At 44.0% G+C, this 22,759-nt stretch overlaps 1 protein-coding gene across 2 annotated transcripts in view; it reads right to left on the reverse strand.

Moving 5' to 3' along the window:
• The window catches only part of UNC5C (unc-5 netrin receptor C), a 375,760-nt gene that overhangs the window by 67,830 nt on the left and 285,171 nt on the right, over nt 1-22,759 (reverse strand). For both annotated transcript variants that reach the window (XM_050944017.1, XM_050944016.1), the window contains exons 4-6: nt 21,984-22,087; nt 3,340-3,520; nt 661-828 (exon numbers count right to left, since the gene is read on the reverse strand). In XM_050944017.1, coding sequence (XP_050799974.1) covers nt 661-828; nt 3,340-3,520; nt 21,984-22,087 — 453 coding nt within the window. The remainder of the gene's footprint in view (nt 1-660; nt 829-3,339; nt 3,521-21,983; nt 22,088-22,759) is intronic.

Genomic DNA, 22,759 nt, shown 5'->3' on the forward strand with positions numbered 1-22,759 from the left:
TAGGAAATTGCTACTCAACACGAGTGAGGGATAGCAGAGTTTGTCCCTCTAAAAGCCACCCAGAGCCCTTAAACAGTGTTGAATTAAATGATAAAGTACATATTTCATGGCTTAATTTTCTGGATTTTGATGCAATTTAAAATTATTTTAATGTGTGAATGCGTGGATAATTTTGGTGTGAATGTTCTTGTCTTTGTTGACAGGCAAATGTGTATGCCAAGTTTAACATCCATAATCTAGATGTTTCAAATGCTCTACTCATCTTTACAGTGTAAACTGAGAAATTGGTATGCACAGAAAAGAATGTTACAAATCTGTTTGGTCAAAATAATATTCTGTACTTAAATTCTAGTTTATTTCCACAGCTTTCAACAGATCAAGAGCTTTAGCTCTTAAGATTTGAAGCTGTAAATGTTACTCAAATCCCCCGAATTACAGGAACTGAGATGATGGTGCTAGCTTTGTGAAATAGTGGGATTTAATCTACTCTGTGCACAATGTTTTATCTATTTATGTAACACAATTTAGTATTCATTCATTGAAATGCTGGATTTACCAGTAAAATAAAAGAAGTGTTTATGATTAATAGTTACTTCCTAAAATACTTGTTATTGGCAAACTAGATAATCACATCTGGGCTGTGGGACTTTCATACTGTACCTGGGCACAGCGTGGTGCAAGTTATTTTTTGGATATTTTGGCCCTCACAAAAGGCACCACCATTGAGTGGGGCAGGGTTGGTGCAGGTCCTTGTGCGCTTCTGATAGCCTCTTCCACAGCGACCATTACACACTGACCACTCAGTCCAGGTAGACCAGCCGCCATTGACTGAAAGGTGACAGGTGACAAAGAGCATTAAACAAACACAAATCCCCCTTTTTTAATCACTGTCTTTGTCAAAGTCCTAGAAATACCATTGCATGAAAAGTCCTTTCAGTTTCCTACACTATGGCTACTGTGGATTTAAAATGGCCCTCCTCTTCATATAGACCCAATATGGTCCAGCAATGAGCATCGATTTTTCTTTCTATAATTGCAATCACTGTAAGATCAAACAGCGCCTCTTGAACTTTGTAAGCCAAAATATATGCATCCTGAAAGCTGCATTGTATTTCACAGCAAGATAATCCAGTGTGTATAGCGGCTGTACGATAACTAGCGTTCAGATGTACCCGTCATCTATGCTTCTCTCTTTTGGGATGTGGTCTATCAGAAATTCAACATGTTACTTTCCGCTCTTCACAGCAACAGTTCACAGAATGCTAAGACAAGGGTATCCCTTGTTCACCAGTCCCAATGAGAGCCTTGCCTACAGAAGATGAGAAGCCCATATGACAGGTACTCCGCCTGTTGGGCTGCTGGGAGCGAACTCACCAGTTATATTGTTCATCCTGATTTTAGGAAGATGGTTACTGCTTACCCTTTCTGTTATGAACGTCGATATGTGACACACATGGAGAACAAGATGGACAGGGACCAGTACTGCCCCATACTGTGTAGCCATAATGATAAGCATTTAAACTGCTCAATTTTCCTAATCTCTCAATTTTGTAGTATTACCAGTCACACCACAGGTCTAAAATATCCCTGGGAGTGAGACAGGGTGACCAGGTGTCCCAATTTTATAGGAACAGTCTTGCTATTTGGGGATTTGTCTTATATAGGCCCCATAGGCATGCACAGCACATTTCATTAGGGTGTACACTCAGAGAATTTTTTTTTTTAAAGGTGAACGTCATAAAGGTTGGGGTGCGGGAGGGAGTGCAGGAAGGGGCTCAGGGCAAGGGATTGGGGCAGAGGAGGGGTGTGCGGTGTATGAGGGGGTTCAGGGAAGGGGGTTTGGGTGCAGGAGGGGTGCAGGGCGCAGGATGGAGCACAGCGCAGGGGGTTGGGGTACAGGAGGAGTGTGGGGTGCGACAGGGGGCTCATGGTAGGGAGTTGGAGAGCATGGGGGTGCAAGGACTCTGGGCAGGGGGTTGGAGTGCAGGAGGGGTGTGAGGTGCAGGCAGGGGGCTCAGGGCAGAGAGTTGGGGGACGGGGTGCAGGAGGGGTTCGGGCTCCGGCGCAGTGCCGCTTACCTGCAGTGGTGCGCTCCCTGCCTGCCTGCCCTGGTTCCATGCCGCGCTGCTCACCACGTCTCTGCGCGGCCCCGGGGGGGGGGGAGGGGAAAGGGCGCCGCACGCAGCCCTTGCCATGCCTCCAGGTACCTCCCCTGAAGCTCCCATTGGCCACGGTTCCCCGTTCCTGATCAACGGGAGCTGCGGGGGGCGATGCCTGGAGCAACGCACGGATCCCTCTGCCCTCACCCCCCTGGGGTCCCAGGAACGTGGTGCCATGCTAGCCACTTCTGAGAGTGGCGCGGGGCCTGTGGCACCATGGGGTACAAATCCCGTGGGCCAGATCCAAAGCCCTGAGGGGCCAGATCAGGCCTGTGGGTGTTAGGGTGTGCCTGGGCACACTCGGCACATGACGTGTGCATGCCTATGATGGGCACCTATTACGCCCTACCCCAGTCCTGATTTTTCACACTTGCTACCCTAGAATGAGAACACAGGCGATGGCTGCTCCCCAACATAGGTCTCCCGATTGTGCCCCCACCTGCACGACTCACTCTCAATAAGTGTTTCAGTGACAGCTTAAATTACGCTTTTAGAGAATCTAACTGTGTGTGTTTGGAAAAATTTGTGTATGGTGAAATTTGTGCCATTAAAGTATTCATCACGATCACAACACAGAATGCTTGTGCCATGTCCCTCCTCTGCATCACAAATGCTGCTAATCAACTCCATTCAGCTAGTTTGCTATAGAATGGAACTAAAAAGCCCTCACTGTACCTTTAGGGATGCAACTGCTTACAATTAAGCATAACTGCTACCCTGGCTATGAGGTGAATGAATGCTCAGGGTAATCATAGGGATTTTTTTTTTCCATTTGTCTGTCCTGTAATTAAATTGATTGTAATGAACACAATGTGCTGGTGTATTATTAGAGCAGCTTCTGTCCCTGTGGGTACATTCTGCCTCAAAAATACCAAGAGCAATAACTTCATGGAAGGCAGACCTAGCTTTCTGCTGAGGCTATTTTATGGGGACAGAGTGGACATGGGTGTAGAGTAAGGGAATGCGGAGACAGGGCAATCACACTTAGTCTGGATGAGGGCCACATTGGCAGCCTGGCCATGCTAATTAAGATAGCGCATTACAATCAGGAACTTATAGTTTCCACAGACCTCACTTCTGCACCAAAGATGGTGGCAGCGGCATCACAGAACTACACAGACCACTTCTGCACATAGATCGAAGTGAAGCCTGTAAGTAAGAAGGACAATGCATCGCTTACCATAGACAATTACAGTGGCAGTAGTGCTTTTCCTCTTGGCGACAATGTTTTTGGCGACACAGGTGTAATTAGCTGTGTCAGAAAGACGTGCCTGCTTGATGATCAGGTTGTGATCGATGGTGATGTAAAAATTCCGATCTTCGATAGGATCAATCACCTCTTCATTTTTCAACCACTCCACCTAAAAGTTTACAAGATACATGGTAAGGTTATCAGTCATTACCATGCCAATACACAGAGGCTTTAACCTCTGGATTTGTGCAATATTCAATTATTTTGCTCCTGCCAGAACCTGCTGTAAACTAAAGTATATTAGAGAATATTTAAATAAAGATGATACAAAGAGTTTGAAGCGTCAGCATTGGTCATTGGGGGCAACATACAGAGTATAGGGGGACGCTGGTATTTGGAAATTGGTTAGCACATAACATGTACAGACTGTAAGGTCCCCAATACGGGGTGTACGGTGGGTGGGATCAGGAAGCAGTAAGGAAGCAGTGAGAGTACATTGCTCATACAGTGGGTTATACGCAGTCATGGGTATAAGTAAGCGGGCTGGGTAATGGGGACAGGATGACCCTCACATGGTGGGATCCAGTTCAGTGGGTTTAGGGCTCAGGGGATATGGTTCAGTGGGGGTGGGGGGTTTATAGGCCTCCTCCCCCCCCGTGGGTGCACGAAACCACGCTGACAAGGACTCATCTGCTGAATGTTGCCTATTCTGCCAATATCACATTGCACTGAAATGAGAGGGTAGCCATCATGGAGCACAGCGTTCATTTCTTCCCCCATCTCACAGCTGCTTCTGCCTTCAAAATGTTCAATGATTTTTTTCAAAGGCTGCCCCTATTGTACATAACCAAATAGTTAATGTAAACTTTCAATATCTGATGGACAGTGTGAGGGACATAGATGTTGACCTTTCTTTAAAACCTTGTCTTAAATTGGGGATTTAAGGGAAAAAACATCTCCCACTGGTACACTAGCAAGCACCTTAATGTAATTATTTTTTTAGTTAAACACCCCAAACGTGAGGTAAATTATATATTCTCTTTTTTTACCGATCAGGATAAACTAAAAGAGGGACAGTTACCAGGGAACTGGGGAATACTAAAGAATACAAAATTGCTTATTTTTCTGCTTTATGTAAAGTATATTTTCAAAAAATATTTCTATGTTAACAACATACGATTTCATAGGTTACACAGAAAACTATTTGTAAATGTAATTTTTATCCAGACAACATTCCATTTACCATTCTCCTAAAGAAACACCCCATTATCCCACAGCTGACGGCTGTCAGCCACTCTAGCATAAGCTGGCTGAACATTCAGTGGCTTGTTTTCATCTGAACTAAGAGTGCTCTAGAGGAAGGGACGGGTGCCCTGGATGGATCAAAGCAGTGCCTTCACATCACTAGATCATTTCAGCTTGTGCCCAGGATTTAATTAAAGGAAGAAAAACAAAAACAAAAATCAACCCACTGGAACTAAAAGGTGCTAACTGCCAAGACAGGCCTGATTTGTACTGACAGACTACTACTTTTCCAAAGATATTTGAACAACTGCCCAACCATCAACAAGACTGGAAACCAACAAAGAGCCCTCCTCCATATGATAGACAGACAGACCACTGTGACCAGTGGCGTAAGTTACTAGGGCCCCTCCTAGTTTTAGTCACATAGGGCTCAATTCATTCCTGCACAGATCTGGTCAAATACTGCAAAACAGAGTGTTTGTGCATATGTTTGAATTCTGATTGGCTGTTCAGCTTGACCACCTTCATTCACTTTTCTATTCCATGGGTGCAAATATCTGTACAAGCAGGTTTTTGGCCTCACTGATGTTAGAGGCATCTTTGGGTTTTTTGTGCAAATACTCAGATTCAGGTGAACGTGCCTACTCATAAGCAAACAACCACATATGCTATTCATCAGTTGTTATTCTCGATATTAGAAAGCTTCAGCCATCTAGTCATAGAGCAAAAGCAATACCATGTGATTTATGTGGCCAATCACCACGAACAGCATATGGTGAAATGGACCAGTCACCAACAAGCCATAAGCCATAAGCTATCTTCATTCATTTCAACTGTCTAACATTCACTTGTAGCAAATATATGTGTGTAAATATCAACATTTGTTTGCAAATCTTTTGCAAATAGAAGAGAGGGATAAATTCTAGGTTCAATCCGTGGAACATTTAGGTTCAGTCTGTGGAACCAAGACTGGGGCAAAGTCTGAATGGAGTGAGGCTCACCGACACAAAAACCAGGAGATCACACAAAGGACAAAGTGCGAATGTGTATGGCTAGTGTGTCCAAAAGGAAAACTGATTAAGCTCATCTCCAAGATGTCTCTGCCAGCAGATGTCTTCTGCAATCCCAGACAGAATTTAAAGCTGTTGAACCCTTTGTGGAGGGCAAGAATATCCACCCTCTTTTCAAGTTATGAACCCTGTGGTGCAGAGGATTCCAAAACCTTTGGAATGTGATATAAGAAAAAAGGTTTAGTTGGAAAATATATAGAGAGTCTAACATATACTAAAACTCTCACTATTCAATGTGTGTGTAATGGGAGGCGCAGGCCAACCTGCCTTCCCATGGATATTCCACTGCATCAAATAGGAGAGCAGAGGGAGGGTTGGGAGAAGCTTAATGGAGTGCTGCTGTAACTCTTATGCTCCTGTGGAAATATGCCACTCTACCTGCTGGCCCCTGACTAAGGCCTCTAACTATGAATACTTTGATTGTATCTACCTGAAATGACTATGAGAGAGAGAGAGTGCACTCCTCCTCATCCTCCAGATTTCTTGGTGAAAAATTGCTTTAAATATATTATTATTTATATAAACACTTCCAGCAAATAGGTTCAGATCACAGCTCACTTTAGAGCTGCAGTTTTCCACTGCTTTGTTTTATTTGGGTTGAATAAAAATAAAGTGATAAATATGCACGTGGGTGTGTCCACTCAGAGATATATACAGGGCCAGCGCTTCCATTTAGGCAGCCTAGGGCGTCAGGATTATTGGGAGGTGGCATTTTGCCTGCGGCAGGTCCACCGGAGCCGCGTGACCAGCGCGCGGGGCGGTGAAATGGCTGTGCGCCTAGGGCGCCAAAAACACTGGCACCGGTCCTGGATATATATATATCATTGTTTAGTATTTAGAGTTTCATATATTTTATTATTCAAAAATGTAATTTAATTAATAAAGTTTCCCTGATTCATTCCCATTTAGCAATTTTTCTTTTTTCCATATACAAGACGATCTTCTTCTGCCAGTCAGACCATGTCATATTGTCATTCACTGGCTTCTTCTTGCCTCCACATAAAAGTTCAAAACTTTCAAGGCTTTCTAACGACTCTCTCTCTTATAACTCTGTCTTCACTTCAGCCACATTTTCTCTCCTTATTACATTCCTCACCTCTCCTCTCACTGCTCCCTTTTCTGTTTTTCCACTTTCCCATTTAAACCTACTCTTGCATCAACCTATACTCTTGAAACAGCCTCACACTCCCTCTTTCAAAAGCCTTCTTCAAAGCTAGTTCTTTTACAAATCTTCTGCGCTTATCTCTGCACCAACAATAGCACTTTGACTTTTTGGCAAAGAATCTAGGCCATTCTTCAGTATCTAATTTGTACTTTGTAACAGAATCGTCTGGGTTGAAAAAATTCTGTCTAAAAGTTTTTTTCAATGAAAAAAGAAAAGTGTGTAGAACTTTTCCCTATTGGTTGTAATTTTTCATTTTCAGTGAAATTTATTGAATTTTTTTCAATGGAGGAATAAAACACTATCACTCTTTAAATTCTCCATCCTTTTTTTTCTTTCAGAGTGACTCTGTAAAAAGTGAGAGTTATTTCCCTCCCACCAAACCTAAATACAAATGCTGTATGTATAAATCAATAAAATCAATTGTCATGGAAAATTTCAAACAAAATGAAAAATTTTCATTGCTTTTAAACAATGTTTTGAAATATACTTAGTTTTTTCAGCCTGTTCCAGACTGAATATTATATCATAAGCTGTTTGGGGTTGGGACCAAAATCACTGGATCCTCTTATACAGTGCTCTATAAATAAATAATTGTAATTTCACTATCAATAGGGAAGTTAAATAGACCACAAGTCTTCAAGATGAAAAATGTATATAGCAATGGCCTTAGAAGTGTGTGTGTGTATATATATATATATTCTATTTTGCTTCAAACTTTCCCTTAAGTTATTATAATTGTCCTAGTTCCATATATTACACAGTACAAACAGGGGTATTGTAATGTCTTCGCAGTAAGTATGAAGAATCATAGCTGCAATGGTGCACAGTAACAGACTTGGGGTACATTCTTTCAAGTCAAAAGCTGCATTAACTCCATAGAGACTCTTCTCAATTTATCGCAAGTCAATATTTTAGAAAACAGCGCACTGTTTTGTTAGTAACAGTTTTATTAACAAGAGCTAGTGATTCCCAACCCAATTGCAAGGCTGTTAGATTGAATGTGTTTGATTGCCTTCTGTTTACTTGTTTCCAAAGGAAGACCCAGGAATGAATACAAAGATCCTATCCTGCAGTGGGCTTGATTTAAAGTGCTAATCTTCCAGAGCATTTAAAAATTCTGGTGGTGCAAAAAGTGCGGGAGAAATGGAAAAGAGAGAGAGATACAGAGAGTATAAAAAAGAAAGAGAGAGGCACAACATTTTGGAAACCATTCCATCAACAGCATTCACATTTTATTTTCCATGAAAGATCTAAGCTTTTCTCAATAATTTGCATTTCCTTGGCAAGAAGCCTAAAATTGTCCCCACCCCACCATTTCTTCCTTGGTGTTCAGCCAAATTGAGTCCTAACAGGAATCAAGTATAATCAAGGCGGACAGCTTCCCATTCAGTCAGTGGCAATATTTGTTCCCTGCATCACCCACTGGTCAAAGCTGCGTGCGTCTAGATTGAGAAACAAGCCCAAAGCTCACTTCTCTGCACTCTTCCTTTTAGACATCAGCTTATCCTCTGTATCCCACACAGACAAGTGTTGTATTTCTGCTTTTTTAATGTGTATTTCTGTGATACCAATACAGGATTGCAAATCTGAGATTCTACAAAACGCAACCTGTGTTAAAGAAACGAATCATTGATTGCTCCTCTTTCTGTGGTCTGCATACTGAGGACCTGCTTCTGCTCTGACTGAAGTCAATGGCAAAATTCCCATTGATTTCTGTGGGAACAGAACTGGGCCTGGATTCATTACAAAATAGTTTTAGTTTTCATGTGCAGATCGATATTCCTGGTCATGAAAGCATTCTTCCCCCAATACCAAAACAGTAATTAATTACATAAATAAACTTAGGGGAGTCTTACAGCTGCTCACAAATCTGTACAAATCTTTATTCAGTCTGGACCTCTGATGAGACAATTCTGATCTGACTAAATCAGAGCAGATCACATGAGAATAGGACTTCCATACCAGAACAAACCAAAGGTCTCTCTGTCTAGAGCCTCTGGCTCTTCTTCAAATTCCTCAAAGGAAAAAACCCTCTTCACATAATGCCCCAGCAAAATTTACTCCATGTATAACATGTAACATGCAAAGCAGAAAGAATTTCTTAGTCTCTGTTACACTGAGTCAGTCTGAAAAATACAGTTTATCAAAAGCCTCAGCTGTCATGTCCCTGTTGCAGCATCACTGCTGATTAACATTAACTTGTGTGTGTCTAAACACAGTGTCTTTTCTAATCTTCCTGCCTTACTCATTATGGAATGCTACAATCCACTGTTTATGACATCATAATTACATCAATGGAAGTGAAGTATGTCACCAACACCAGATTATCATCATCACTGAGGGAAATGATCAGAGGATGGCTGGTTAGACAGGAGGTATAAGTTATATTTACACACACATTTTAGTAATCAACAACAAGTAATGTGAAAGCTAAAAAGCACGATTCCAATAATAATTAGCACATCTTGTGTTTTCTTGTTCAACACCATGTACAAATGTTAGCTAATTAAAAACTTATTATAACATTTAAATAAGGTTTTGGTTACCACACATTTTTACTTGCCTAATTTTAATGGCCTAATTTTTCCATAGTTGCTGAGCAGCTGCCACTGACTTCTGTGTTCAGCACCTCTGAAAATCAGGCGTGCGTGCGTGTGTGTTATCATCAGAGGTAAACAGAATTTATGAGAACACAACTTATTTTCTCATGTAAGCAGTAATTGAGCAACTCCAAATACACAAGGTAAGAGAACAGAGCAGAGTTGAGACAGTATAATTTATAGGTGACAGCAATTATTCATACTCTTATTATACAGGTTTTATCAATTACTGGATGTGTAAATCATGTCATCCCATCCATCTTTCCTCAAGGAGTTAGGTTGTTAACCTAATACATGCAGAAAGTCATCCAATTTCTCTAATTTTATTCTGGTGAACCACATTTCTAAAGTGAGTATTTGTTTTGCAACTCTGCTGATGAAGTACCTTTACCAGCAGTAGTCACAGGGACTCTAAACAGGTTTCTGTCTCTTAAAAATTCAGTAAATTAGAGAATGTCTCTAGCACTATTAATAAATTAGGCCACTAGTAACTAAATGTTACTCATATTTAAACCTCATATAAAAATAATATATATAAACCTTTGTGTATATGTGGAAATATCACCGAAATCAATCAATCCAATCAGTGAAATAACTTTAACTTCAATTTTCTGTCATCAAACCAGAAATCCTTCAATTTGAGACATAACCATTACAAACAGTAGAAGTTTTCCCATGTGGACATAATATCAGAGGAAAATTTCAGTGATATATAACTCAATATTCTTCCACATTAGCCTTACAAAAGAAAGGAGACTGTGAAATCCACAACAATTCACTCTGAGTTTGTAAGCTCCTTGAGGCAAGTACTGTCATTTGCTATATGTTTGTACAGTGCGTAGCACAACAAGAACCTGGCCTGTTTGAGGCCTCTAGGTGCTAAAGTAAGATAAAATGTTAGATAATAATAAGAAATGCTGAAAGAAGTGCTGTGGTACAAAGAACACATAAAGGTCTCCTGATTTTGACTATGACTCCTTATGTTCTTTGGATTTAATTTTCAGACCAGTGAGCACCAGGACTGCCACCAACTCTATTTTATCTGTGTGCACTGTGTTGCTTCCAAACCTGTCATGACACCGTGCTGTCACAGTGACTGGCTGAGGAAACACACAATCTGAAGGTGGCAGTCGTTTAGAGCAATGCACCTTGCAGCTTATTCTTTCATTCTACTCCCTGGTGAGCAGGGGCGGCTCTCGACATTTCGCTGCCCCAAGCAGGGCGGCATGCCGCGGGGGGCGCTCTGCCGGTCGCCGGGAGGGCAGCAGGCGGCTCCGGTGGACCTCCCACAGGCGTGCCTGCAGAGGGTCCGCTGGTCCCGTGGCTTTGGTGGACCTTCCGCAGGCACGCCTGTGGGAGGTCCACTGGAGCTGCCTGTCGCCCTCCCGGCGACCGGCAGAGCGCCCCCTGCAGCATGCTGCCCCAAGCACGCGCTTGGCGTGCTGGGGCCTGGAGCCGCCCCTGCTGGTGAGACACAGATGTGTTGACAGATGCGTTGTCTCTAATTATTCACTGATTGGTATCGGGAGATATATTAACATAATTGGCACATTTGTTCTAATTAACAGAGGGAATCTGCCACATGCCACCCATGATATGTGAGACCATCAGCAAGAAAAACCCACAATAATCACAATAGCTATATCTCTGTGCTCTAATCAGGATGTTTTGAGCAGTGGACTAAAATAATGCAACGCACATGGAAATGAGAGAATACAAAGTAGTGCAAGATTTCAGTGCAGACTACAAGAGTAGAGAGTACATTAATCAAACAAGCGATTATATCAATGGGAAAAGCTATTACAGGAGCCAATTACTGATACAAACTCAGCCACGTTGAACTACTAGCACTATCTAGAGGCTGAAACCCCTTGGCAAGCTTTTCTGACTGGTTTAGAAACTGCCAGAGGTGGAAGCAACAAGGATAGGAGAGCAGAGATGGAAAAGGCACGTGCGGTCATCTAGATCCTCTGCCCTTGCCAATGCAGGATTGTTCCTTACAATTCTTTCTCTTGTAATTGTGGCAGATGCAACAGCATTTTATTGTATTTTTTAAGTCTGCACTGGGTCTGATCCTGTCAGGTGCTGAGCACCCACAAAATGTCACTGAAGACATTAGCCCAAATCTTGATGTCATTAATTGAGTTCAGGCCTGCACAACATGCAGCCCGGGGGACTCACTGTGCGGCCTGTGGGGGGTGAGTAGGCAAGTGGCGAGTGAGGGAGGGGGGTTGAAGAGGCGGGCAGGCAGTGGCGGGGATGAGGAGGCGAGCCCGGGGGGGTGGTGGTCTGAAGAGGCGAGTGGGCGGGCAGTGGCGGGGGGGTAAGTAGGCGAGCTGGGGGGTGGGGGTCTGAGGAGAGGAGTGAGGAGTCAGTGGCTGACCTGTTCTACTGATCTGGTCTGGCTCCCATCCCCTCTCCAAGGGTTGCAGCTGTCTGGAGGTGCCTGCCTTCCACACCTTCCTCATTCACACCTCATTCATTCAACAGGGAAATTGATTACAAAGTGGGGGGAAGAGCTTGTTCTACTTCTAGCAAAAAGACATTTTTCTTTTACCTTAATTATACTACCTTAGGGGCCCACTATAACATATTACCAAGGTTCAATACTGCTGTTTCGGTGGGGCAGCGCTCGGGAAGGAGGGTTTGTTTCCGTGGGGCGAGTGGTGCTGGGGGGGGGGAGCATTTCAGAGTGGCTGGGTGGTGCTGGGGGGGTGTTGTGTTTTGGGGGGGCTTGGGGGCGCTGAGGGGGTGGGGTTCAGCCTTCAACTGTTTTCTTTGGAGTAATATGGCCCTCGCCGCTTTACGAGTTGTGCAGGCCTGATTTAGTTCTTACTTAAGCAAAACTCATTGATTTCCAGGAACAAAATTCAAGGACTGCAAGATTTGACCTCCTGACGTCAATGAGAGATTTGCTTGACTAAAAACAGAGTCAGACCCAGAGGATTTGGCACCACTGGAGTGCTGGCTGCTCAGCACCTAACAGGAACTACTGAACAATTTCCAACCTACTGCCTTAACCGTATCAAGTATCAGGGGGTAGCCGTGTTAGTCTAAGGTTTTTTAGCCACAAAAGCTTATGCCCAAATAAATCTGTTAGTCTTTAAGGTGCCACCGGACTCCTTGTTGTTTTTGCCTTAACCGTGCAATTTCTTGCTAGTATTTGGGCTCCCTTATTATGCAGTCATATAGACAGGATAAAATTATATTGCTCTCGTGAACAGTATCGCTACTGAACTTGTATTTCTTTCAAAACTCATATTTTAATCACAGCTTTATGCATTCTTACCAGAACCTTTGTTCTGGGAAAGTAAGGTATGCATGAGTTACTACAACAGTCAGACCATAGAGAGACTTAGCTTGTACCATAAAGACATTAATCACACGTGTGTGTCTGCTGATTAAAACAAAAAATATATATTCGCTGGTGAAATAAACTACCAGTTTGTACAGAGCATGAGACATCCAAGTGAGAAACTCAGACTCACAGATATTTCTGAGGGGTCACTGAGCTAACAAATATTCTAGTTATCTTGAGAGTTGAATGCCTCTTTGAAGACTACTGTTAATTTGATGTTTGGATTTGGTTTCAAATGCACGCTTTCATCCTACCAACTGCCCACTAAATAGGATGCTGTGTTCTTTGCATGCTAGTGACAGGAAATGGATTTCTACACTTTTTTTTTTTTAAACGTGGTCTCCAAAGAGGCTGAAATTACAACTATGAATGACTGCAAAACACATACCGGGAATAAGACAGTGAGCGCAAACCACAGTGACACTTTATTCAGTTGTCGTTATTTCTGCTTCTATTGCCAATAAGGGGGATTTGTTTTCCTGTTGTGGAAACACTTCCTTAATTGCACATATGTCCAGCTCACTGCTTGAGTTCTAAGATCTATACAGAGTGTGCTGTAGAAGAGAGATAAATTCTAGCTGTTTTTGAGAATGTTACAACTTTGCTTTAAGTACTAGATGGAAGTGAACTTTTATTTAAAAAAGCTTCACAGCTGAAGATGGACTAGAGGGCTCAGGTAATAGAATATGGAAAACTTCACTGTTAGGTTTATGGATTCAGTAGAACCTCAGAGTTATGAACACTTCGGGAATGGCGTTAGTTACTCTGAAATGAACAAAGTGTTAACGATTATTCTTTCAAAAGTTTACAACTGAACATTGACTTAATGTAGCGCTGAAAATTTACTAAGCAGAAGAAAATTGTTGCTTTCTTTTCTTTTTTTTAAGTAGTTTCCATCTAACATAGTACTGTACAATATTTGCACTTTTTTTGGCAGGGGTCTCTACTGCTGCCTGATTGCGTACTTCCGTTTCAAATGAGGTGTGTGGTTGACTGGTCAGTTTGTAATGCTGGTGTTCGTAACTCTATGTTTATTCAGTTCATGACCATGTGGTTGCTGCTGGAGGCCCTGTGTTAAACTAACTGGCTGGTTCATTTCAGTTCCCAGTAGAGAAGGGTGTCCACAACTGATATTAGATACTGTGCTGCCACTTTTAGGATAAAAAAGTCAGTCATCACACAGGCATAAAGACTGAACTATGCTCTGGCCATAGAAGGGGTCTCTCTGGAACTGGCCTGTGGCAGATTGTCAAGACAGTGTGGAGAAAGTTTGCTCTGCTTCAGTCCATGCTGTAGATCGATAGAGGATTTCATTCTCCAGAGCTTGGAGATGTCTTTCACCAACACTAAATTTAATGAGAAAGAAGAATCCTAGTGGTGGTTCCGATTTCTGAGGATGGCACTTGTTCCCTCGTCTCCCATTGTATTACAAACACCCCGCCCCTCCCTGCCCCCCCAGTGACTGCAGTTATATGGGCTCCCTTTCCTCGTTTCGTCCTATTTTTAAAGGCATCCACATTTTTCTTTTAAGATTAAAAAAGGACTGGACTAGGGTTGCCAGGCATCCGGTTTTCGACTGGAATGCCCAGTTCAAAAGGGATCCTGGCAGCTCCGGTCAGCTGTGCTGACTGAGCTGCTAAAATTCCAGTTGGCCACAGTGGGGCTAAGGCAGGCTCCCTGCTTGGCTCCATGTGGCTCCCGGAAGCGGCAGCATGTCTCTCCAGCTCCTAGGCAGAAGGGCGGCCAGGGGACTCCGTGTACTGCCCCCGCTCATAGGCGCCAACCGGAGCGCAGGCTCGGCAGCTCCCATTGGCCTGGAATCATGGCCAATAGGAGCTGCGGGGCCAGCGACTGTGGGTGGGGGCAGTGCATAGAGCCTCTGGCTGCCCCTCCGCCTAGGAGCTGGAGGGATATGCTGCCACTTCCTGAGAGCTGCGTGTACTTCCTCTGTTCCCATGAAATGCTGGGGCTGCCTGAGGTCAGCACAGCCTGGAGCCCACACCTCCTTCTGCATCTCAAGCCCCGCTCCAGCCCTGAGCCTCGTCTCACACTCCAAACCCCTCAGCCCCAGTGTGGAGCCCCCTCCCGCACTCCTCATCCCTGACCCCACCCCAGAGTCCTCACCTCAGCCAGAGCCCTCAACCCCTCCCACACCCCAACCTCCTACCACAGCCCGGAGCCCCCTGCCACACTCCAAACCCCTCGGTCCCCTCCCACACCCTCTTCCTTCACTCCAAACCCCTCATCCCCAGCCAACTCTAGAGCCCGCACCCTCAGCCGGAGCCCCAACCCCATCCTGCACCCCAACTCTCTGCCCCAGCCCGGAGTCTCCTCCCATACTCTGAACCTGTTGGTCCCAGTCAAGAGCCCTCTCCTCCATCCCAAATCCCTGGCCCCAACCCTGAGCCCGGACTCACAGCTGGAGCCCTCACCCCCTCCCACACTCCAACCCCCAGCCCCAGCGAAAATGAGCAAGTGAGCAAGGGTGAGGGAGAGCAAGTGATGGAGGGAGGGAGGTGGAGTGAGCAGTGGTGGGGCCTTGGAGAGGGGAGGGGCATGGGCATGGCCTCAGGGCAGGGGTGGGGCAAGGGTGTTTGGGTTTCTGCAATTAGAAAGTTGGCAACCCTAGGCTGGACAGTTCTAACAGCTGGCAAGAAAGGAGGAGGAGCCATTTTACCCCAGATTGCCAGCAAGGGATCCATGGGCCACAGCTTGGGAACTTTGATGTTTGAATATGAAGTACTACCAGTCACATCACCTAGTTTGAGCATGAAATCTGGAGAATGTACTGCCCTAGGAAGGAATCATGTAAAATACTGTGAGATAACTTTGTGAATGCTACTGAAAGTTCCAGTTGTGCAAGCTACATTAATGGTAATCAGCTCATATACTTCAGAGACTAAGAGAACTATATCCAGCAGGGATCAGGGGTTCTGGTCATTTTGCCAAAAGCAGAAACTGATGGACTAATCTTCTGGGGGAGCAGGGTAATCTGTCTCTAGGGTCAGGGCCGGTGCATCCATTTAGGCAACCTAGGCGGTTGCCTAGGGCACTAGGATTTGGTGGGCGCCATTTTCTTTGGCAGTGATCGCGGTGGCCGGATCTTCAGCCGCCCCAATCGCTGCCGGCATTAGGTGGAGGGAGCTGGGGCAGAGGAGCGCGGGGAGGGCTGCCTGCAGCAAGAAAGGGGGGAGATGGCACGCAGGGGAGCTCCCCGCCCCAGCTCACTCCTGCCCCATCTCCTCCCCGAGCACGCCGTGGCCGCTTCACTTCTCCTGCCTCCCAGGCTTGCGGCGCCAATCAGCTTAGGCACTGCAAGCCTGGGAGGCAGGAGAAGTGAAGCAGCCACGGCGTGTTTGGGGTGGAGGCGGAGCAGGGGTGAGCTGGGGCTGGGGGGGTGCCTCAGGGCAGAGGGCGGGGAGCTGCTGCAAGGGGGAGGTGCCTCAGGGCAGAGGGGGGAGCTGCCGTGGGGGGGGGACACCTCAGGGCGGAGGGGGGAAGCTGCTGTGGGAGGGGTACTTCAGGACAGGGGGGCAGAGGAGGGGGGGCACAAGGTGGAAGTTTTGCCTAGGGCGCGAAATATCCTTGCACCGGCCCTATTCTAGGGTATGGAACCAGCCCCTGCAATGAAGAGCAATTTGAGGCAAGTCTACCTCATCAGTACATTTGGAAATATTTCTAATAGCTGTTGTGTTTACATTCTCCCGTGTTATAAATCTTCTATACATATACATCAAACTCTGCTGTTATTAACTGGAGGCAATGAAAGAAAGTGGTGTCAGGCAGCTCTACTTTGAGTCCCAAAGCCATCCTGGTCTGCACAGGGCAGGGTAATGAGAGAGGAATGCATGGCGACATGCACCTCACTGCTTCTTTTATTCATAGGGGGTACGTCTACATTGCAGCTGTGAGCCTCCTAGCTGGGGCAGACAGATTCGTGTTGGAGGGACTTGGGCTAGCACACTAAAAATAGGGGAGTTGACATTCCGGCTTGGGCTCTCAATTCTAGAGCACACTAGCTCAATCCCCACTAGTGCAAACCTATCTCCTTATGTTCGGAGGCTTGCTCCCAGCTGCATGTAGACACATCCAGAGAAGCGAGAGGCCTGGTGGTTTCTCCAGACCAGCAGACCATGCCCTATTGTGGCTGTGGAGCATTCACTGGATTATAACACTTTTTAAAGCTAGAGACAAATTCTTCCCACACTTACACCAATGTATCCCCACTGGCTGCCAGTGGATTTGCACTGGTGTAAACAAGGGAGGATGTTAGCCTCGGGAGTGAATTCTTGTCCTGTTACTGCACTGCGGGCAAGGAAAGAGGCTGTCTGTGCCCTTATCACCTATTAGTACAACTGAAAGTAGGAGCTAGGGAATTTGCAAATAGTCTGTGTTAGCATTTGGTAAGTAAAGGAAGATGGAGAGATGTGCCTCCTTACATGTCACAAATCAACTTGGCCCCTTCCAGCCTCTTCCCTATTGATACCTGACCCACAGGTAATTCCATCATGTATCACAAGGGACCACAAATGGCAATGCCATTTCCCAGCTGATCTGCATTCATGGCCATCAACCCCTCTGCTCTCCTCTCTACAAGCTCACTTTCCTGCTGGGAATATAAAACACTCCTTGGATGACAGTGAACTTGCATGAAATGCATACACATGAAGTTCCAATTAAGGAATAATGGCAGCAAAACATAAGCCCTCTCTTGAAACAAAGCAAACAGCAGTCATATTAATAATCAATTAGATGGAGCAGCCACCTGATGCTGCCTATTTGGAGAAGTCCCTAGTTGCCACTAGCTTTTTGCTCAGGCAAAACCAGCCGAATAAAGTTTATGCCACACTCATTTTGACTCAGCAAAACAACTCCTCCACTTGCCACTTGACTCCTTGATGTTTTTTTTTCTTCCTCTTCCTAATTAAAAATGCAAAGATAGATAAATATAGTGCCAGTTTTTAAGCTCTGCTGGGTCACCAAGTTTGTATGCTATGCCCAATTATAATTAGAAAAGCAATTATCTCCTTGTTGAAGGTGCAGCAAATCACATTTCAATGCAAAACTTTATTTAGCTGCTTATGGCATATTAACTAATCTTACATCTCATTGATGTTTTGATCTATAACCTATTGCAAGGAGCTAATTTGATGGGGCTGCAAGTCTCTGAGTATATTTCTCACTCACAATATGATACTGGCATCTTTCAAAGAACAAATTAAATGAGCAAAGAGATTAATTGCTAATAATTCTGTTGCATTACCTTGGGAGAATCCCAGTATGTGCCCCTATCAAGAATGTGCTCCTTTCTTGGCTTTTCAGAGATGCCTGAAAGAGTCCACATGCCAAGAGGAGGCGGAATTAATGCTGAGGCTTCAGATGTAATCCAGAGGACTGGAACTGTCTGATCTTCAGAAGTGCTACACGCCTGCAGATCTCATTGACTTGACTGGAGTTGAGGGTTCTCAGCATCTCTGAAAATCAGGCCCCTAATGCCTAGTGATAGTCAAATGCAAATCTCAAAAAGCCTTATTTATTTAAATAAGTATCCAACAGTTCAGATGCTCTTCGTCTGATCATCTTTTATCTCGGTATAACCCAGTGTCTCAGTTGAGGAAAGGCATGATATAATGTGGCACAAATACAGAGCAACGGATTTTGCAGCTTCTTTTCTCATTCCTTTAGTTATGTGCAGAAATCTCATAAGAATCTTGCTTATGGTATTTTAGCATTTCCATTACTTGTCTGGGGTACAGTCAGGAAATAACCAACTCTTACCCAGACATTGCAAAACGCTTGAAAGGTTTGGTGTGAGTTTGATTCTAAAATGTAAAATTCCCATGTGGACTGGTTTCCCATCCTTACTGAAGCCCTAAGGCACACAATTAAGCATTGCTTTGGAGGCACTGCAATGTTTTGGAAACCTAGAAAGAGCCAGAGCTGTTGTTTTTTTGTGTTATTTTTGCCATGTCACTGCTCATTTTTCCTACTGTGTCAGTTCTCCTTCTGCAACCTGCCAGTGTGCAGCTGGCACTACTGCTGTTCTTAGTTGGTGGTCAGGGTATACAGCCACAGAGAAGTTGATTTGATTTCCATAGTGACTGAACAAATCATCAGTTGCCTTTCCTGGTCCCCAGTGAGCAAGCAGGATGAATTTTGGTTTGACCTCAGACCTTCAGAGCATTGTGTTGTAACACACACCCTTGTATTTGGATCTTGGGCTTTTTAAGTGTCTATAGTTTCAATCTACTCTAATGCGCATGATGCCATAGTGGAGCTAAAGCACTGGTAAGTGCTGCTTTAAGAGCTTTGCTCCCTCATCTCTATCTTAGTCTTTCTTCCTCCCTGGGGGAGGAGGCGAGGGGCTAGGATAAAAACTGTGACATGGCTCAACCTGCTAAAAACAAAAGGATCTGTTCTGCCATTGATCCATAGGGGCTTGATGTGGTTAACTGCCATTTACCATGCTAGGAATTACATGTCTAAATCCTCTTTGCATTGACAGGGATAAATTTGCTCTCCTCCTAACAGTGGGTTATTTCCAGCACTTCATAATACAAATTAAAACAAAGAGAAAAAAACAAAAGCAAAGATTTCAGTGACAGGGTTATATAGTAATATCAGTGTGAATTATGTTACCTGCAACATAGAATTTTTTTAAACTATTCACCATTTCGAAAGCTGGAAAAATGCAAGAAAATGTGGGTCACCGATTGGTCTGGATTGGATAGCACGGTAATCTGTTTCTAGGGCCAGAAGCAGTCCCTGTAATGAGGAATAATTTGAGGTACTCTTGTCTGCCTCATCAAATCTGGAAACATTGCTAATAGCTGTAGTGTTTACATTACCCAGACAGACTTGGGATGTCAGGAATCAAAAACATTCTTTCTATAATGTGAGAGAGCCTAACAGCTGATTGCCTGCCTTCCTGAAGTCCCTTCTTTCTCGTTAACTATATCATCATATCAGAAAGTTCTGTGAACAAATAAATGAAGTCTTAAACAAAGAACACATTCATCTGTAAATTAAAATAATCATGTAATCCTTCAACCCACCAAGTTACCTTTCATCGTTCCATTTTTTAAATTTATCATACCAGCTTCAGCAAGTGCCAGTAATAAAGTGTCACATTAAGGTATTCCTATTCATTAGTTTTCAGGTCTTTGTTCTTTTAACAGCATTGGAAAGAGTCTACAAAGAAGCTGCATTAGGCTGTTCTCCAATCTGGGTGTTTGATCTCCCTCCTGACTTCAAAAGTGAGAAGTGGGGGAGGGGAGAGAAACATTAAGAATAGTTCTTTTGAATGTCAGACAGGGTATGGCTCCTGAGCCAGCCAAATGTTAATTGGTGTCTGCCCCGACCATGGTACAAATAAGATTTACAGCCAATTAGCTTGCAGCTGTGAATCTTTACTACTTAACAAAGCGAACTGTCTGTTAGAGAGTATGAAAAAGAGCAATTATTATATGGTAAACTCACAGAGAATCTTTTCAGAGATCAGTTTCTTGGGATATGCTGCACTATGAAGTGTACACAGGAACCAGGGCATATTAGCTTTTAAAGCAGTTCAGTGGAAGGAGGATACATTTAATCCGATTTAAGAAAAAAACAATTAAAAAGGCTAATGCTGCTTCCATAATGTCTGTAACACAGACGAGCGCCCCCTTTCTACTCATCAGGCTAACTCATGCTGTTTGTCTCTCCTCCACGTAATCAGGCTTTCTGGTTTTTTTGACAGAAGAGATGAACTAGCTGTTAAGTCGCTGAGAGGTGCAGAGCCATGTGTAACACTGCACACATTCTAACTGCCACTCATGAGCAAGCTCAGCTACCAGGGATGGTAACCAAGTCCCCCACTATCAGAGAGCATCTGCGATATGACATGGCCTGTTATAAATACACTTGTCAAGACACAACAGTAGGTTGGCAGGATGCTAAGAAGCAACAAAAGTTGATAAGTTCTTGAGGAAAGTCAACTGATTAATATCATGGCTGTCAGAAAGCTGGCTCATCAGACTCAATCACTTCTTTGAGCTTTTCAGGATCTTAAAAGGGAAAGAAAAAAAGCTTACTGAAAAGTGTGTGTGTGTGTGTGTATGTGTGTGATCTATTATGTTAATTATTCCTTCTGTTGTTTGTGGACATTTGTTTTGCAATTCTGATTAGATCCAAGATCTAGTTTGATAGAGATGTAACACGTTAAGCATGCTCTCCTGAGAAATCAGTCATCAACAGTGAATGACAACCACTTTGCTACTTAACCATGACAGACCAACTTATCCTAATGCAAATTGGCATCAGTTTCTTCTGAGCATGGTGGAGAAAGAATGAGGAGAATTCTGATTAGGGAATTACCATCATTAACAATAATTTTTTCTACTAGTCAGCAGAGTTGAATTTAGAATTTCAGCAGTCCCCTTGTGATTCTGAAACCCCCCTTCTGCAAGGAACGAGTTCAAAGCGCTGTTCCACTAGCACCACCACCATGCTGAGGTAAGCTCCTTTTCATGGAGGAGTCCATCACCGCCTGTGTACACAGTTTTTGCTAAATAGTGCAGAGTTACTCCTGCCAGTAAGAAAACAGAGTACCCTCGCCTGTGTTTTTAATTGCTGTTAGATGGAACAGAGAAGCCATGTTAGAAGACGGATTATTTTCCTTCACACCACCCTGTTTCAGCTTTGAGAGGTCCCTTATCAGATCATGGTAGGGGCCCGTGTACTGTGCTATGCAGTCTGTGTGAGAGTGTATGTGCACCAATGTGTGAGGAAAATGAAATACTGCAAATTAAAAATAAATGTTTTAGTAAGACATGAAAGCCAGTTGCCTCAAGGACAGCAATTACTTTCACTTTAAAAAAAGACACGAAAAAAAATAACAGGGTTGCATTCATAAATCCCACCAGGTATTTGTCCTACTGATGCCAGATATAATACTGCTGTGTTCTGATTTCATGAAAGAGAACAAAAAATAAAACTGAACTGCCTGTGGCTCTGCCCAGTGGGTCATTCTAATTGACTCCAAAGTCATTAATCAGTTCCCAATCAATCTATTCTACCAGCAGCAGGCAGTTAGGTCTCCATTACCATCCATTCATCATGCTATACCCTAATTCACTGCACCATTAGCCACATATTAGGCCTCGGTTAGGACAACTAAGTGGCAATTGCTAGCACAGGAAGCTGTTGTCACTCACCTCAGCTACTGGGATGCCTTCAGGTGGACGGCACTGGAGCAGGACTTCCTGTTCCAAAGACACTTCTTTTCCCAGGGGCTCCTGTTCAAAAGTCTTCCGGAGATCTAGTAAAAACCAAAAGCAGGTTGTGAGGTCATTAATTCTTCTTGCAATGATTTACAGGTGATTGTAGTAGTGCAGAATGTGTGTTAGGGTATTTTCAAGCAGACAGGGAGACACAATCTCTGTCCTGGAGAGACCCTAGTCTAAAAAGACTGAAAAATATTTTCACTTTATTTTATTGTGTTGGAGAACTTGTGAGAAAAGATTTCTTAGCAATTTTATTATTATGTATTATTTGTATTGCTGTATGCCTAGGAGCCCCACTCACAGACCATGACCCTATTGTGCTAGGCGCTGTACAAACAGAACAAAAAGTTGGTCCCTGCCTCAAGGAATTTACAATCTAAGTAGATTATAACCATCATCATCATTTGGAGCTGGATTGCTTTTGGCTCCTGTGCAACTTCATACTAGAGAGAGAGAGAGAGAGAGAGAGAAAACACAAGGGGCCTCTTCCCCATTCTCCCCACCCACCCACCCAATCAATCACAATGGGAGTCCCTGCACTCAGGGAGCATCAGAGCTCTGTAGGACTAAGGCCAGGGTTCTCAAACTGGGGGTTGGGACTCCTCAGGGGGTCGTGAGGGTCTTACATGGGGGATCACAAGCTGTCAGCCTCCACCCCAAACCCCGCTTTGCCTCCAGCATTTATAATGGTGTTAAATACATTAAAA

This window comes from Gopherus flavomarginatus, chromosome 3 (genome assembly GCF_025201925.1).
Source record: "Gopherus flavomarginatus isolate rGopFla2 chromosome 3, rGopFla2.mat.asm, whole genome shotgun sequence".
NCBI classification, from domain to species: domain Eukaryota; kingdom Metazoa; phylum Chordata; order Testudines; family Testudinidae; genus Gopherus; species Gopherus flavomarginatus.